Genomic DNA, 12,766 nt, shown 5'->3' with positions numbered 1-12,766 from the left:
AGCCATGCCAGTAAATAGATAAATATATTTTATGGAGAGAATTACATTGTTCTGTATTTATTGTTAATATTTTGATGACCAAATACCATGACAACATACCCTAAAAATATATACCTTTTTATAAACTAACAAAAACAGTGAAAAAAGTGTGTTAAAGCAAAGCTCAGCATTTGTAAATACATAAATAATCCAAAGCGAAATTTGCCTAAATAAAATGTAACTTTATAACATGGAATAATGGAAATAAATGGACGAATAGTGAATATACTTGTGTATAGTGTGAAAGTTGTATCTGTGTAAAAACAAAGATAACTCAATAGTGTGGTGGTGGTGTTTTTTTTTCATAAAGCACGGTTAGTCAGTTTCTTTGAAACACCTCCTACAACCTCCAAAATGGCCGTAGAGTTGAATGTACACCTTCATCAAGTCTGATCTTTGCATGTCTGTTGTTTGGATTCCATTGCATCCCATTAGCTGTACCTAATAATAAACTGGCAACTGCAGTGTCCATGGTTTTTCAGGAACATCCAAAGATTGTTATACATGATCATATTGCCACAGTCCACACAAGGTGTTGATTTGCATACAAGAAAACGATATGGGAGTTCTGTGGAAACATGACACCTGAGAGGTTCGATTTCTGCCGTTTGTTAGATAAACAAATAAGCAAACAGAACTGTTTTTTTTATGAGTTGAAACATAATAAATACAAAATACAAACTTATAAATCGTAAAGTTTAGACTGTAAAGCAGCAGCAGCTCATTTTGGTCAGCAAAGCATTCCTTGTCAATACACAGCAGTGTGTGTGATGGCACAGATCACAGGACTGCTGCAGTCTGCTCTCTTTACAGGTTTGTGTCTCTGAAACAAAGTCCTGACTCTTCTAGAGCAGAGGAATAACATTTTGGTGGGATTTCTCCTTGAAACTTTCCGCTTCTATCCAAGTTCACAAAAAGAGATGAGGTGCCTTCTGTGCTTCTCCTCTCTCTCTACCACAGAGATGAGGGAACAGTTAAAAGGTTGTAATAGAAGACACTTTTCTGAATTAACCATTAAACTTTAGATGAAGGGGGTGGGTGGGGGGGGGGTGCAGGAGTTTACTGTGATTGCAGGTGTAGACACTGCCCCCTTTAGTAATTTGGTGGCCAGTGCATCATGTACATAAATATTACAGTAGAGCAGTTGGAGACGCACGCGCACGCACACACACACACACACACACACACACACACACACACACACACACACACACACACACACACACACACACACACACACACACACATACACACATACATACATACATACAACAACTTTAATAACCAAATTTGTCTGTTTCAGAGCGCAGCGGCAGCGCCCAGCCCAGTGATGGGCAACATGCCCCCAAATGACGCCATGCCAGGTGGTCCCATGCCCCCAGGCTTCTTCCAGGTAAGTCTTACCCCCTCTGTCACTGTCCTGTTCACTCCTCCACCCCTCCATCACCTCCTCACCACCTCTTATCTCTGGCTCTCTACCAATCATCCATCTCCAAATCTCAAAATATTGTATATTTCTTAAATTCAGTCATGGTTTTGTATGGAGTTTTGAAGAAGGCCACGCCATTTAGAATTTGCCCATTTAACTCTTCAATTAAAACACAATTATCACCCAATTAGAGTCATCTTTTCATTGAGAAAGCTGAGGCAAAGCATTTCAAAGTAATTAATAGAGCTGGGCTGATATCAGCAGGCCAATATTATTGATCGATATGAGTTTATTAGAGATATACCAGTATTGGTTTATGTTGGCACGCTGGCCAGAAACTGCAGCAGTAAATGTTTTATTTGCAGCATATGAAATTCAAGTTTATAAGAGTTTTGTTTGCGTTTTCATTCACATTTATTGTTATTGCAGTTAGTAAATTTTGATACAGCAGATGTACTGTCATCTTATATTTTCCTGTGAAAACCATGCATTTCCAAAACGTCAACTTTTATGGAAAAACTGCTTTGTGGCGATGCATTCTTCAGCTAATCCAAGGTTGTTTTTTTTATTGGTTTATCTGAAAAATAGTCACAATCGCCAAATTTGGAGATGCATGGTTTTCACAGGATGGCGACACTTACGTAATTCCATACTTATATAGTTATATAATTGTTATGACTGATAAAAAAGTTTTATTGTTTACGGTTAGTCAGACATGTCTATCACAAGATGTTTGTTCCATATTTATGTGAAACAAAAAGAATGTCAGCTGATATCAGATAATGATAATTCCCAAGTATCCATATCGGCCTCAAAAATACAGCATCAGTCGAGGTTTAGTAATGAAGTCCTTCATTCTAAAATCAGAGTGTGATCAGACGACACCACAATTCCAACTCTCCCACCTGTTTTTTTCCCACATTTTTCCAAACGTCATTTATTCCACTCTTGACATTTACACCCACCAGAGCCTCTGAGGTTCTCACCGTTCATTCATCTGCGGCTCGCTCTCGCCGGGCCGCCGTTCGAACCGATTGGTGATTCAGCCACCCCGTATTCATCCTCTCTCCACTCCTCCATCTCCATCTCCGTCTCTGACCTGTCCCGGCTCTGTGAAGGGAAAGGTTTTAGTGTGGGAGATGGCTGTCTGAAGAGTGAGGAGAATGAGACGCACAGATACATATACAAACGCACGCAGGCTGTACAAGCACACATTCACAAACAAACACACACACATCCTCCGTGAGGCAGCGGTGTGATGGACAGCACTGGCATTTGGCAGGAGGCACGATAAGGTGGTGGAGAAGAGTAGGAGAGGAAAAGGGAGTGGAAGGATGGAGAGAGATGAAGAGGGGGGTGAGAGGAAGAAGAGAGGGAAATGTGAAAGATCAGTGCCACCAGGATTGTGGCCCAGTGTTTGTTTCTGTGGCTACCTACCACTCCATTGTTTGCTTGCTGAGAACGAGGCGATGTGCTGAGAGGATGGTGGTGGTGGTGGTGGTGGTGGGGGGGGGGGGGGATTAGTGAGAGTACGATTGTGAATAAGCAAGGGGAAGGGTGGGGGAGAGAGGGTGAGGAGAGACGCATGGAAGTGCTATTTATAACGTTGGTGGGGGAGTGAGATTGGGCTAGGGTTTGTGTGTGTGCTTGTGTTTTTGTGTGTTGTGTTCAAGGGACCTTCATTGTAACGGAAAGCTTTTGGTTGTTTGCTGCAAATATGGTTCATGCTCATAGTTAGTGGCGGGTATCATTTGAAATCTTGTCAATACTAGTCCTGTTATGAGTTTCAGACTGGATGCCTCAACAATACCTTTTCCGATTCTCTGCTTAGAGAAATATAAACATGTTGTTTTGCAAAACTCAAATGTTGTTGAAACACAAGCAGCTGTAGAAGAACTTTGTCTAAATAAAATGGTGAACATTTAAATGGAACTATCTGATCAGAGAATGAGTTATAAGTTATCAGTTATTCTGCTAATTATATTTTTTGTTTAACTGATAAATAGTTTTGTCTATAAAATGTCTGAAAATAATAAATCCCCATAAAGACAGTTTCATAGAGCCTTTAACATGTCTTGTTTTGTCCAATTCAGTTCAAACTCCAAAAGTATTCAGTTTACTATCATATAAACCCCCCAAAAGAAATCCTCACTATTAAGGAGCTGGAACAAGGAAATGTTTGCCATTTTTGCTAAAATCAGCTAATCAATTATTCAACCAATTGTTTCAGCTCAATGTTAAAAACTGTTTCTTTGTCATCATAAAGTTCAGTTTTTCTGCTATCAATTACATTAATTAAACCACAGCAATCCCTGGCGTCACGTTAACGTACATAAAAAATATCCGAATGAGTTCCTCACAGTGTGAAAGAGCACTGATATCAGATCAGTAACCGGTAGCAGCAGAAGCCCTGAGCTGAGGTATCTGAATTGGTAGCGAGAGAGAAAAAGATTGGTGTAATTGATTAATCTTTATTAGAAGTCAGACCAGATTGCAGCGATTAGTTTATTAACGGATAAGTAGATCAACAGAAAATGTCAAATATTTGTTAGTTTCATCTTCTCAAATAAGTGTATTTGCTTCTTTTCCTTGTCTACGTTATAATAATCTGAATTTCTTTGGATTTTGAACTGTTGCTCCGACAAAACAACAAACATCTGATGACATCACCTCTCTAGGAAGTTGCGATGGACATTTATTTTTCTCTTTTATAGACCAAACCATTAATTGATTAATCGATAATGAAAATAATCATTAGTTGCAGCAGTAGACCAGATATTCAATGCCAGTTTGTGGTAATTGACAGTTTTCGATACAGACACGTCATTACCAGACGTTCAGTATCCATCCTGCTCATATTGTCGTGTCCATACATTTGTGACTGGACCTCTGAATGTTAACATTGTGGATTGTTGGACTTTGATTCTTTGATTGCTCTGTACTTCACCTGTAATGGCACAACACTTGTGTTTTTTTATTGAAGCCTTTTCAAACAAACCTTCAGAACAAGATACATGCTTGCTCTGGTCAACTGTAGGTATATAAACCCCCCAAACTCACCCCCAATGCAATCCATGTCCTGATGCCTAGGAGGGATACATGGAGAAAGAGACTGTTGCATAATGAGTTATTTATTAGGGGTCGTTAACCTCTTGTCTTGGGGTGAAATGTCAGCAATAACACAGCGGTGTGTCGGAGAAGCTGGAGGAGTTGCTTTCCTTGTGGACAGGGATACATTGTCATACTGAAGTTGGTTTACAATAAGCAGGAAGAACTCCCAACTTTAACTTTGTATTTTGTCTTTATCATCTTGGTGGTTTGAAGTTGCCACTAGCGCCTGTCCTGCTGCTGCCTGTCCTGTTGCAGTGAGCCTTTGGCAACACTGCCCCCATGTGTTTGAAAGGAAAACTACATGTGGTCCTCTGACCTGAGGGTCCCAGGGATCATGTCTTTCAGTGCAGCGACACATGTTAAGGCCATCCAGCAAAATAATTATGCTTAATGCTGATTTCTGCTCGCTTGTTTGGACTCTGAGGCAAATTAAATCAGTTTTCCTGTTGGGCTTTGGCTTCTAACTCTGTGGGGGTTTTTTTGTCAAGGAGTACAATATCTAAAAGAATTTGCCCAAAATGTCCAGCTTTATCCATCTTCTTCTTCCTCTTCAACCTAAAGACTCCCGGCTGACTCCCCCCTCCCCCCTCTCGTCCTCCCCATTCTGATGATTTTGATCGGGTAATTCCTCCAGGTGTAACCCCCCTTGGCCCCTCCCCTCTCTGATATCGCTCTTCTTTCTTAAAGGGACCACCCGGCTCTCAGCAGTCCCCCCACGCACAGCCCCCCCCACACAACCCCAGCAACCCCATGATGGGACCCCACGGCCAGGTAAGAGGCAAACACTTTCTCTCAAACACCCCTCTCTCTTTCATTCCCTCTAAACCCCCCCTCCCCCCTTGCCCACACACACAAGCTTTTTCTTTCCATTCACTACTCGCACACTTTCTTCTTCTCCTCCTCCCACCCTCGAGCCCCGTTAGCTCTAGTTCTGGCTAACTCCTCATACATGTCAGCCCCTCCAGTTGCCAGCTCCTCTTTTATGAAAGCCGAGCATCCAGAGGCAGCAGGGCCCGCTCCTCACCAAGGCCCAGAATCGTCTGTCCCCGTGTGGGATGAATAATTCACTCCTTGCCCCACCCCCGGAGCAGCTTGTGGGGGGTTGCACACTTATCTGCTCCTCCATTCTTAACGCACACACACAGCACACACTCCCCTCCGTTCTGCTTACTTGTTCTTGCACCTCATAAATAAAACAGGGGACAGGCACTATGGACACGTCAAATATACGCACAAAACACATGGGTACACATATGTAAGCCATCTTAACACACATGTCATTTTAGAGTTTTGAGTGACTCAAGCTACAAACTAGATAAGAGCATATTCAAAAAACAAAAAACTTTCCTTCTCAGTCAGCGTGTGTTTCAACACTTATCCAGAACAGTAGCTACAGATGACACTGTGGAGGTAAAGCTAGCCTTTGCCCATTAACTGCGGCAGCCCGGCTCTTCATTCTTGTGGTTTCTGGTTTCTGTCTTGTGTGCTGGAGAGTGTGGACATGCTTCCTCTACGGTTTTGGACGGTGTTGTTGGCCTGAGGTGTCTCTAACTACGCCAGGCAGACCACAGGCCGAATCAGCTTACACCACAGTGAGAGCAGGCAGGGAGCTGTGTGAGCGCTGGCTTTACACACATACACACACACACACATTATCTTGCACACAAATGCTTTGAGTGTGAATATAAACAGGCATTGTTAAAATTCTTGAGACTCTTGCTTAAGTGTATTTTTTCCAGGCGGATGTGTTGATGAATTTGCGATCTTTCAGCGTCATCCTCCATCCTCCAGCCAACTGTGTCCATCTGTGTGTCCTCAGTGCTTCCCCTGTTGGAGTGTTCTTGGATTTATCAATAATGAAAATGTTGTTTTCTCTGTGTCCCTCTTTTCCTCACATTTCTCACCCTCAACCCCCACTTTTTTGCCCCCCCCCTGTCTTTCCTCCATTTCTCTCCACAGCCTTTCATGTCACCACGGTATCCAGGTGGACCGCGCCCCGCACTCCGAATGCCAAATCAGGTACTTGAGCTCTTTTTGTTTGTTTTTTTTGGCATTTCTTACTCACTTTTCTTTGTTGATTTTTGATACGTCAGAGTGTCTGTGTTGCCAAGAGTGAGTCAATATTTGAATCGGTCTCCATGTCTGGCCTCTTCTCAGCCTCCGGGAGGAATCCCTGGATCTCAGCCTCTACTGCCAAACAGTTTGGACCCGACAAGACCGCAAGGTAAGACTGGGGCGGCTCTCGTAGTAGAAATTCTGAGCTGGGGTTTTGTGTAATAGATGATGGGTCTGTGATAGATGATGACCCTACTAGGGCTTTAACTAATAATTATCTTCATTATTTATTAATCTGTCAAGTAATTTTTCAACTAAATAATTACTTTTTTTAGTCTATAAGAAAATAACTAGGTATCAATACATTGACAGTTTCCTCAAAAGGCCTTATAAGGTATTAAATTACATTCTTTTTTTCTAGCTTGCTGTTGGTAGTAATGTTAATTATAAAATGAGATTTTAGCAAAAACTAGTTGGAAAATCTCCAGAGCTGTTGTTCCAGACAAATTAATGAGTTATTTTTTAATTGGTTAATCCATCCATCCATTTTCTGCTGCTTGTCGTGGTTGTGTTTAATGATGAATTAATTATATTATTAGGAATTATTGTTGTATACACCTGGGAAGTACTGACTATAATGTGATGTAAATATCGATAGATTTATGCACAGGGCCTTATCATTCCTACTGGGGTTTTGTGATATTTTTGTACTTCGGTTGGTTTGACTGTGAAATCGGTATTAAATTTAATTCTCATTCGTCGTATTAAAAAGTCTTTAGTTTAACTTGGTGTACCCTGCAGAAACCCTGAATAGGGATTAAGGCAAGTTCCCAGAGCCCAATAGGTCACTTTCCAAATTTGTATTTGTGTTTGTGTGAACAAAAGTTCATAATGAATAAGAGATGGAAGAAAACCTGCAAACCCTCATATTGGAGAACCTACAAATATTTGGCATTTTTGTTTGACATATTACTTAAAAAGAATACTACATTATTAACATTTTTGATACATTATCTCACTGTCGATGAAGTGGTTAATTGACAAGTCATCTCAGGATTAAACTTGGTTGTTGTCTATTTGGATTTTTGTACAAATTCAGTTTCAGTGGGGTTTTTCCTGTGTGGATTGAATACTTCATTGAATACTTCACTCTGTGTGTGTGTGTGTGTGTGTGTGTGTGTGTGTGTGTGTGTGTGTGTGTGTGTGTGTGTGTGTGTGTGTGTGTGTGTGTGTGTGTGTGTGTGTGTGTGTGTGTGTGTGTGTGTGTGTGGCTCATGGAGGGGTCTGTGGTGATTTTAGCTGCAGATTACAGCTTCGGGGGCCCAGAGGGTTACAACTAATGAGATTAGGATGAAGCATTGTCTGTGGCATGTCTTAATTCCGGACTTTAACAGAGGAGCCATATGTGGATTTACATGAGCTCTGGTGTGTTATATGTGTGTGTGTAGTGCGTTGCGGTCAGTGTGTGACTCTGTGGCTCTGTTCTTGCAGGACATCCTAACATGGGTGGACCAATGAGAATGAACCCTCCTCGAGGAATGGCCATGGGCCCACAGGTATGACGAACCTGAAACCACCAAGACACACGCACTCATTTATTATTGATTGTCGATTAGAAGCTTGTAAAGATTAAACACTTTGTGGCTTTACGGATATCAGCAGGTGTATTGCTGTTACTGTTAACTGTTTGTGTTTTATCTATACAACAATTAAACATATGAGTATATTAATATACTTGGTGACTGTAACAGAGAAGTGGTTGCTCTTACAGGCTGAAATTGAAATTATTTTCTGTAATTGTAGTTTCTTCAGTACCCTCACTAGAACAGTCCAGGCTTATCTGTTGTTTGATTTGAGGATGTTGAGGATGAAGCTGCTCTCAGTCCAGTGATGTGTGATATTTGTGAATTTATCACTAGGAAATGCAGCACGAAAGGCCAAAGAATTAGAATCACCAAAATCAAGAAAAACAAGTTGAGAAGCAGTAATAACTTCCTGTTGAATGTTCTTACATTGTTTTTAACATTTTGTCTTTCAGAACTATGGAGGTATGAGGCCTCCTCCCAACTCCATGGGCGGTCCCATGCCAGGAATGAACATGTAAGTTAAAACATCTCATACATCTGGTGAAATAAAATGACTCTTTATCAGTGTATCAGTGCAGGTTCATCTCTGCTTTCGCTGTATCTTCTAAGAGTTATTTATGTTTCCTTTCTCTTTGCATCATTTTCATCTGTCCCTGTTTGTCATTTTCTTCCTTCTCTTCCTTCATCTTTTCTCTGTTTTGCCTCAGGGGTCCCGGAGGAAGAGGACCTTGGCCAGGACCTAATGCTAACTCTGTGAGTCAGAAACTCTTGACCTTTACACATGACTGCACATCATAGGTGGTGGGCAAAGAAAGAGGAAACAACCTTCAGTGCCACGCAGTGTTCAATAGCCAAGAAAGATACAAACGTTATTCTTGTGATGTTCAACTTGGGTTTAGCAGCTCAGAGTTGATTTAGCTCTTTTGGCATTTTGGAAACTGTTTTGTGTTGTTGTTACACAAATATCAAGATAAATGTCCATCAGTGTTGTCGACGGATACTTGTGACCACTGAGGCAGTTTTCCTGAAGGACATTTAAAGGGATAATCACTTGACAACAGTACAAACTATGGTATGAAAAACTTACTATAGAGTTTAAACAACACCTCTTTGCTGCAGTCTGTTCATTTATACGCTATTTATGGATTTTATTGGATTGTAAAGTGTTCCTCTTATTTTGTCCACCTTTTTAATATAGATTCACATTCAGTATCCTCTGACCCTGAGATCTGATTATCTGTTTCCTCTTCCCCCCTGCAGATAGCCTACTCCTCCTCATCTCCAGGAAACTACGTGGTGAGTTAAAATCTAAAACCAGAGCAGCGCTCCTGGATACAGTGTTTATTGTACTGATGTCTTCATGTTCTGACGAGTGTAATTTTAACCTCTATCATCCATTGTTCCCCAGGGTCCTCCAGGCGGAGGAGGTCCACCTGGAACTCCCATCATGCCCAGCCCAGGTGGTGCGTCACCTAACTATGTCCCCAGCACTAACACTTGTGACAGAAATAGATGTCTCTCCCATCTTCCCTCACTAAACAAGCATGAATGTGTCCTCTAGCCAAACAAGCACTATCAGTCTGACTGTTCCCATTTGTCATGTCTATTTATTTCAGTATGTTACTGTTAAAATATTTGTTATTAGAGAGGTTTGACATAATCTATATCTATAACATCATGTGTTTGTTTTGTTTTTTCCCTCCTTAGATTCAACTAACTCCAGTGAAAACATCTATACAATGATGAATCCTATCGGACCGGGAGGCAACAGACCCAATGTGAGTCTCACGCGTGATTCAAGTTCACATAGTGATTGAACCAAAAGCTCTGTTGTGATAAAGGTTTCACGTTCCAGGCTTGTAACAGTTTCAGACGCTGCTGACTGATCCTGGATTTTTAAAATATGGATGTTGTTGTAATGATTTAAAATTACACAACCTTGTCCACAAAAATGAATCCAGCTCAAACAGGGTTTATAACCACATCACTGGGCACCAGTAGAGAGACGGAGTTAGAGAAACATGATGCTGACACACTGAGCTCAATAAGAATCCACTGGAAATGAACCAGGAAGAATAAATTAGATAATCTACTTCACCCCGAGCTTAACAGACCACAGCTGTATCGAAGAGATCAAATGTAATAAAATAATGTTATATCTCTACGTTTTTTTTTGCCAGTTCCCAATGGGACCTGGGCCTGACGGGCCAATGGGAGCAATGGGAGCCATGGAGCCACACCACATGAACGGATCACTAGGTGGGTTTAAACATTGTGCAGCTTTTCAGATCACTGACGGACTTTAGCTGATACATGTTCAATGCTTTGTGTGTACTTAATCCAAAATTATTGAACTATTTCTCTCCTTTCGCTTCCTCAGGGTCTGGGGATATGGATGGGTTGCCAAAGGTGATTAAAAATCCGATTTTCTTCTCTTCTCTTGTTTTGCTTACCTTCTACACTTTAATGATGGTGTTTTCATAAGAAGTAGTCTCATCGTGTTTTTTTTTTTTTTTTCTTCCTCCAGAGCTCCCCTAATAACATGGGGGGCATGAACAACCCACCTGGAACGCCGAGAGATGACGGCGAAATGGGCGGGAACTTCTTGAACCCATTCCAAAGCGAAAGTGTAAGTAGAGCGAGTGAATGACATCTCACGACCCTTAACAGTTATCCTTGACGTCCTGACATAAACCAGTGGAAGAATGCAAGCAGAGGGTTCGCCCAATTTTTCAGTATTGATCTCAGACTATTGATAATGTTCTGCTAAAGGTTGTGTCTTGTCCCTATTTTTATTATTTTTTCTTTAGCTGTATTGGTTCGTCTGACACTTAGTTGAAAAGAAACACTGCTATCTTTCTGCTCAAATAAAATAGTTTGTTTTTCAGTAATTAAAGAGATTTAGTTCAAAAGCAGTTTGAGGTAGAGGTCTTCACTGGTCCAAAATGTTGTGCCTGATTCGTCATTAACTCATTACCTTTTAAATAAATTTAAAAAAAAAGGGACGATCAGACCCCGTCCAAATCCCCCCGTGAATAAGACTTCAGAGTGCGGTTCAAACAGAGAGAGACCACTAACTCGAGCAGCATGATGCACCAACAAATAACGAGCAATAAGCTGACAGCTCACGTCTTATTAAGATTATGATGCACCACATGATTTCATCATCACTTTGACTCGATTTCCGGGCCATATCTTGTTTACAAGAAAGCAAGCAGACCTGTGAAGACCTCTAGTTATAATTGCAGCACTCTTGCCTGATCACAAAGTCTTAATACTCTTTTTTTTTTTTTTTATTACTTGGGACACAGCACTGTAAATTTGAAAGGCCAAACGTGCTACGCTGTTCCTGAAGCGCACAACAGCGTTTTTCATTGCACTAAATAATAATAATAATAATAATAATAATAAGGGCTGTAAAGAAGATGTGGTGTTCTGCTTGCATTGTAGCCGCTTACTAATCACTTAGAGATTCATTGTATACCCTCTCTATCAGTGATCGGTTGATGGACACTTATCTGTTTTCATTTATTTGTTGTATCTAAGGACAAAAACAAGCAAAATGTAGGGATTTTGATTTTTCAGCCAAAGAACAAAGTAGTTGCTAAAGTGATAACATCAGTCTAGTTTTCTGTTAGGTGCACAACAGGGGGAGGTGGGTACTGTTACTTGCATTGTGTAAAATTGCGACGGTCTCTTACCCTCGGCCTGGAGAGCCACGGGGTGCACAGGCTGGAATTATAGTCGAGCCCTAATACCCTGATTCAACCAATCAGCAGTAGGGCTGCTAGAAGTTAGAGGTTTAGAGCCAATATCAGCTTTGCTTTTTAAAGTTTTGATGCCAACACTCAAGTGGTACTTTTTCAGTGTCTTACATAGAACTAGGAACTTTCTGTATGTTTGTGAATTAAGTCTTTATTAAATTTTTAAATGCTAACTAAATACAAGCAGCTGTACAAGATCTTTGCCTGATTAAAACGCAGTCTGGATTTTAATGTAAATATTTGGTTAAAAAAAGAGGTAAATGAGGTTATTTATGCCAACTTTTGTTACTTTGTTTGATAGTTTTTGTGCTATTTTCTAATTCTGCCAAAGTATTGAGGTTCAATATGTAGCCCTGATCATCAGAAATATGACTGAACAGTTGCAGCGTTGATTACTTGAGTCAGGTGTATTAGAGCCCGGCTGGATCCTAAGTCTGTGCTTCTTCTAGCTTTGCAGGGCTGGGTCTGAGCGCCCTCTGGTGTTTCAATGTTGTCAGTGACATATCCACTCATCTGTGCCCTCCTCCCCCTTCCCTCTCTCTCTTTTCAGTATTCACCCAACATGACGATGAGTGTGTGATTTTATTTTTTCCTTTTTTTTCTATTTTTGTTTACCCCCCCCCCCCCCCCTACTTTTTGTACCCCTGCACCTGATTTTTTTTTTTTCTTCAATCCTTATTTCACTTCGGATTGGACCACCTCTCCTCCTCACACACACACACACCCACACCCACACCCCTCTGCCTCCACCCACCCCTTACCCCACATACGGGATCCGCCAC

The 12,766-nt window shown here is 41.1% G+C and overlaps 1 protein-coding gene across 30 annotated transcripts in view; it reads left to right on the top strand.

Moving 5' to 3' along the window:
• LOC139298088 (single-stranded DNA-binding protein 3) overlaps nt 1–12,631 on the top strand; it is a 35,721-nt gene extending 23,090 nt beyond the window's left edge. For 3 of the 30 annotated variants that reach the window (XM_070920932.1, XM_070920946.1, XM_070920926.1), the window contains 13 exons: nt 1,343–1,432; nt 6,539–6,598; nt 6,737–6,803; nt 8,126–8,190; nt 8,673–8,734; nt 8,928–8,973; nt 9,481–9,516; nt 9,629–9,683; nt 9,928–9,998; nt 10,401–10,479; nt 10,601–10,629; nt 10,748–10,849; nt 12,535–12,631. In XM_070920932.1, coding sequence (XP_070777033.1) covers nt 1,343–1,432; nt 6,539–6,598; nt 6,737–6,803; nt 8,126–8,190; nt 8,673–8,734; nt 8,928–8,973; nt 9,481–9,516; nt 9,629–9,683; nt 9,928–9,998; nt 10,401–10,479; nt 10,601–10,629; nt 10,748–10,849; nt 12,535–12,564 — 792 coding nt within the window. In that variant the 3' untranslated portion in view covers nt 12,565–12,631. Of the gene's footprint in view, nt 1–1,342; nt 1,433–5,266; nt 5,351–6,538; nt 6,599–6,736; nt 6,804–8,125; nt 8,193–8,377; nt 8,406–8,672; nt 8,735–8,927; nt 8,978–9,480; nt 9,517–9,628; nt 9,684–9,927; nt 9,999–10,400; nt 10,480–10,600; nt 10,630–10,747; nt 10,850–12,534 lie in introns of all 30 variants that reach the window. The other 27 variants (XM_070920955.1, XM_070920934.1, XM_070920956.1 and 24 more) reach the window with 25 other exon arrangements.
• Nucleotides 12,632–12,766: the final 135 nt, after the last annotated feature.

This window comes from Enoplosus armatus, chromosome 15, assembly GCF_043641665.1.
Source record: "Enoplosus armatus isolate fEnoArm2 chromosome 15, fEnoArm2.hap1, whole genome shotgun sequence".
Taxonomy (NCBI): Eukaryota; Metazoa; Chordata; class Actinopteri; order Centrarchiformes; family Enoplosidae; genus Enoplosus; species Enoplosus armatus.
This window is presented reverse-complemented; position numbering and strand designations above follow the sequence as displayed.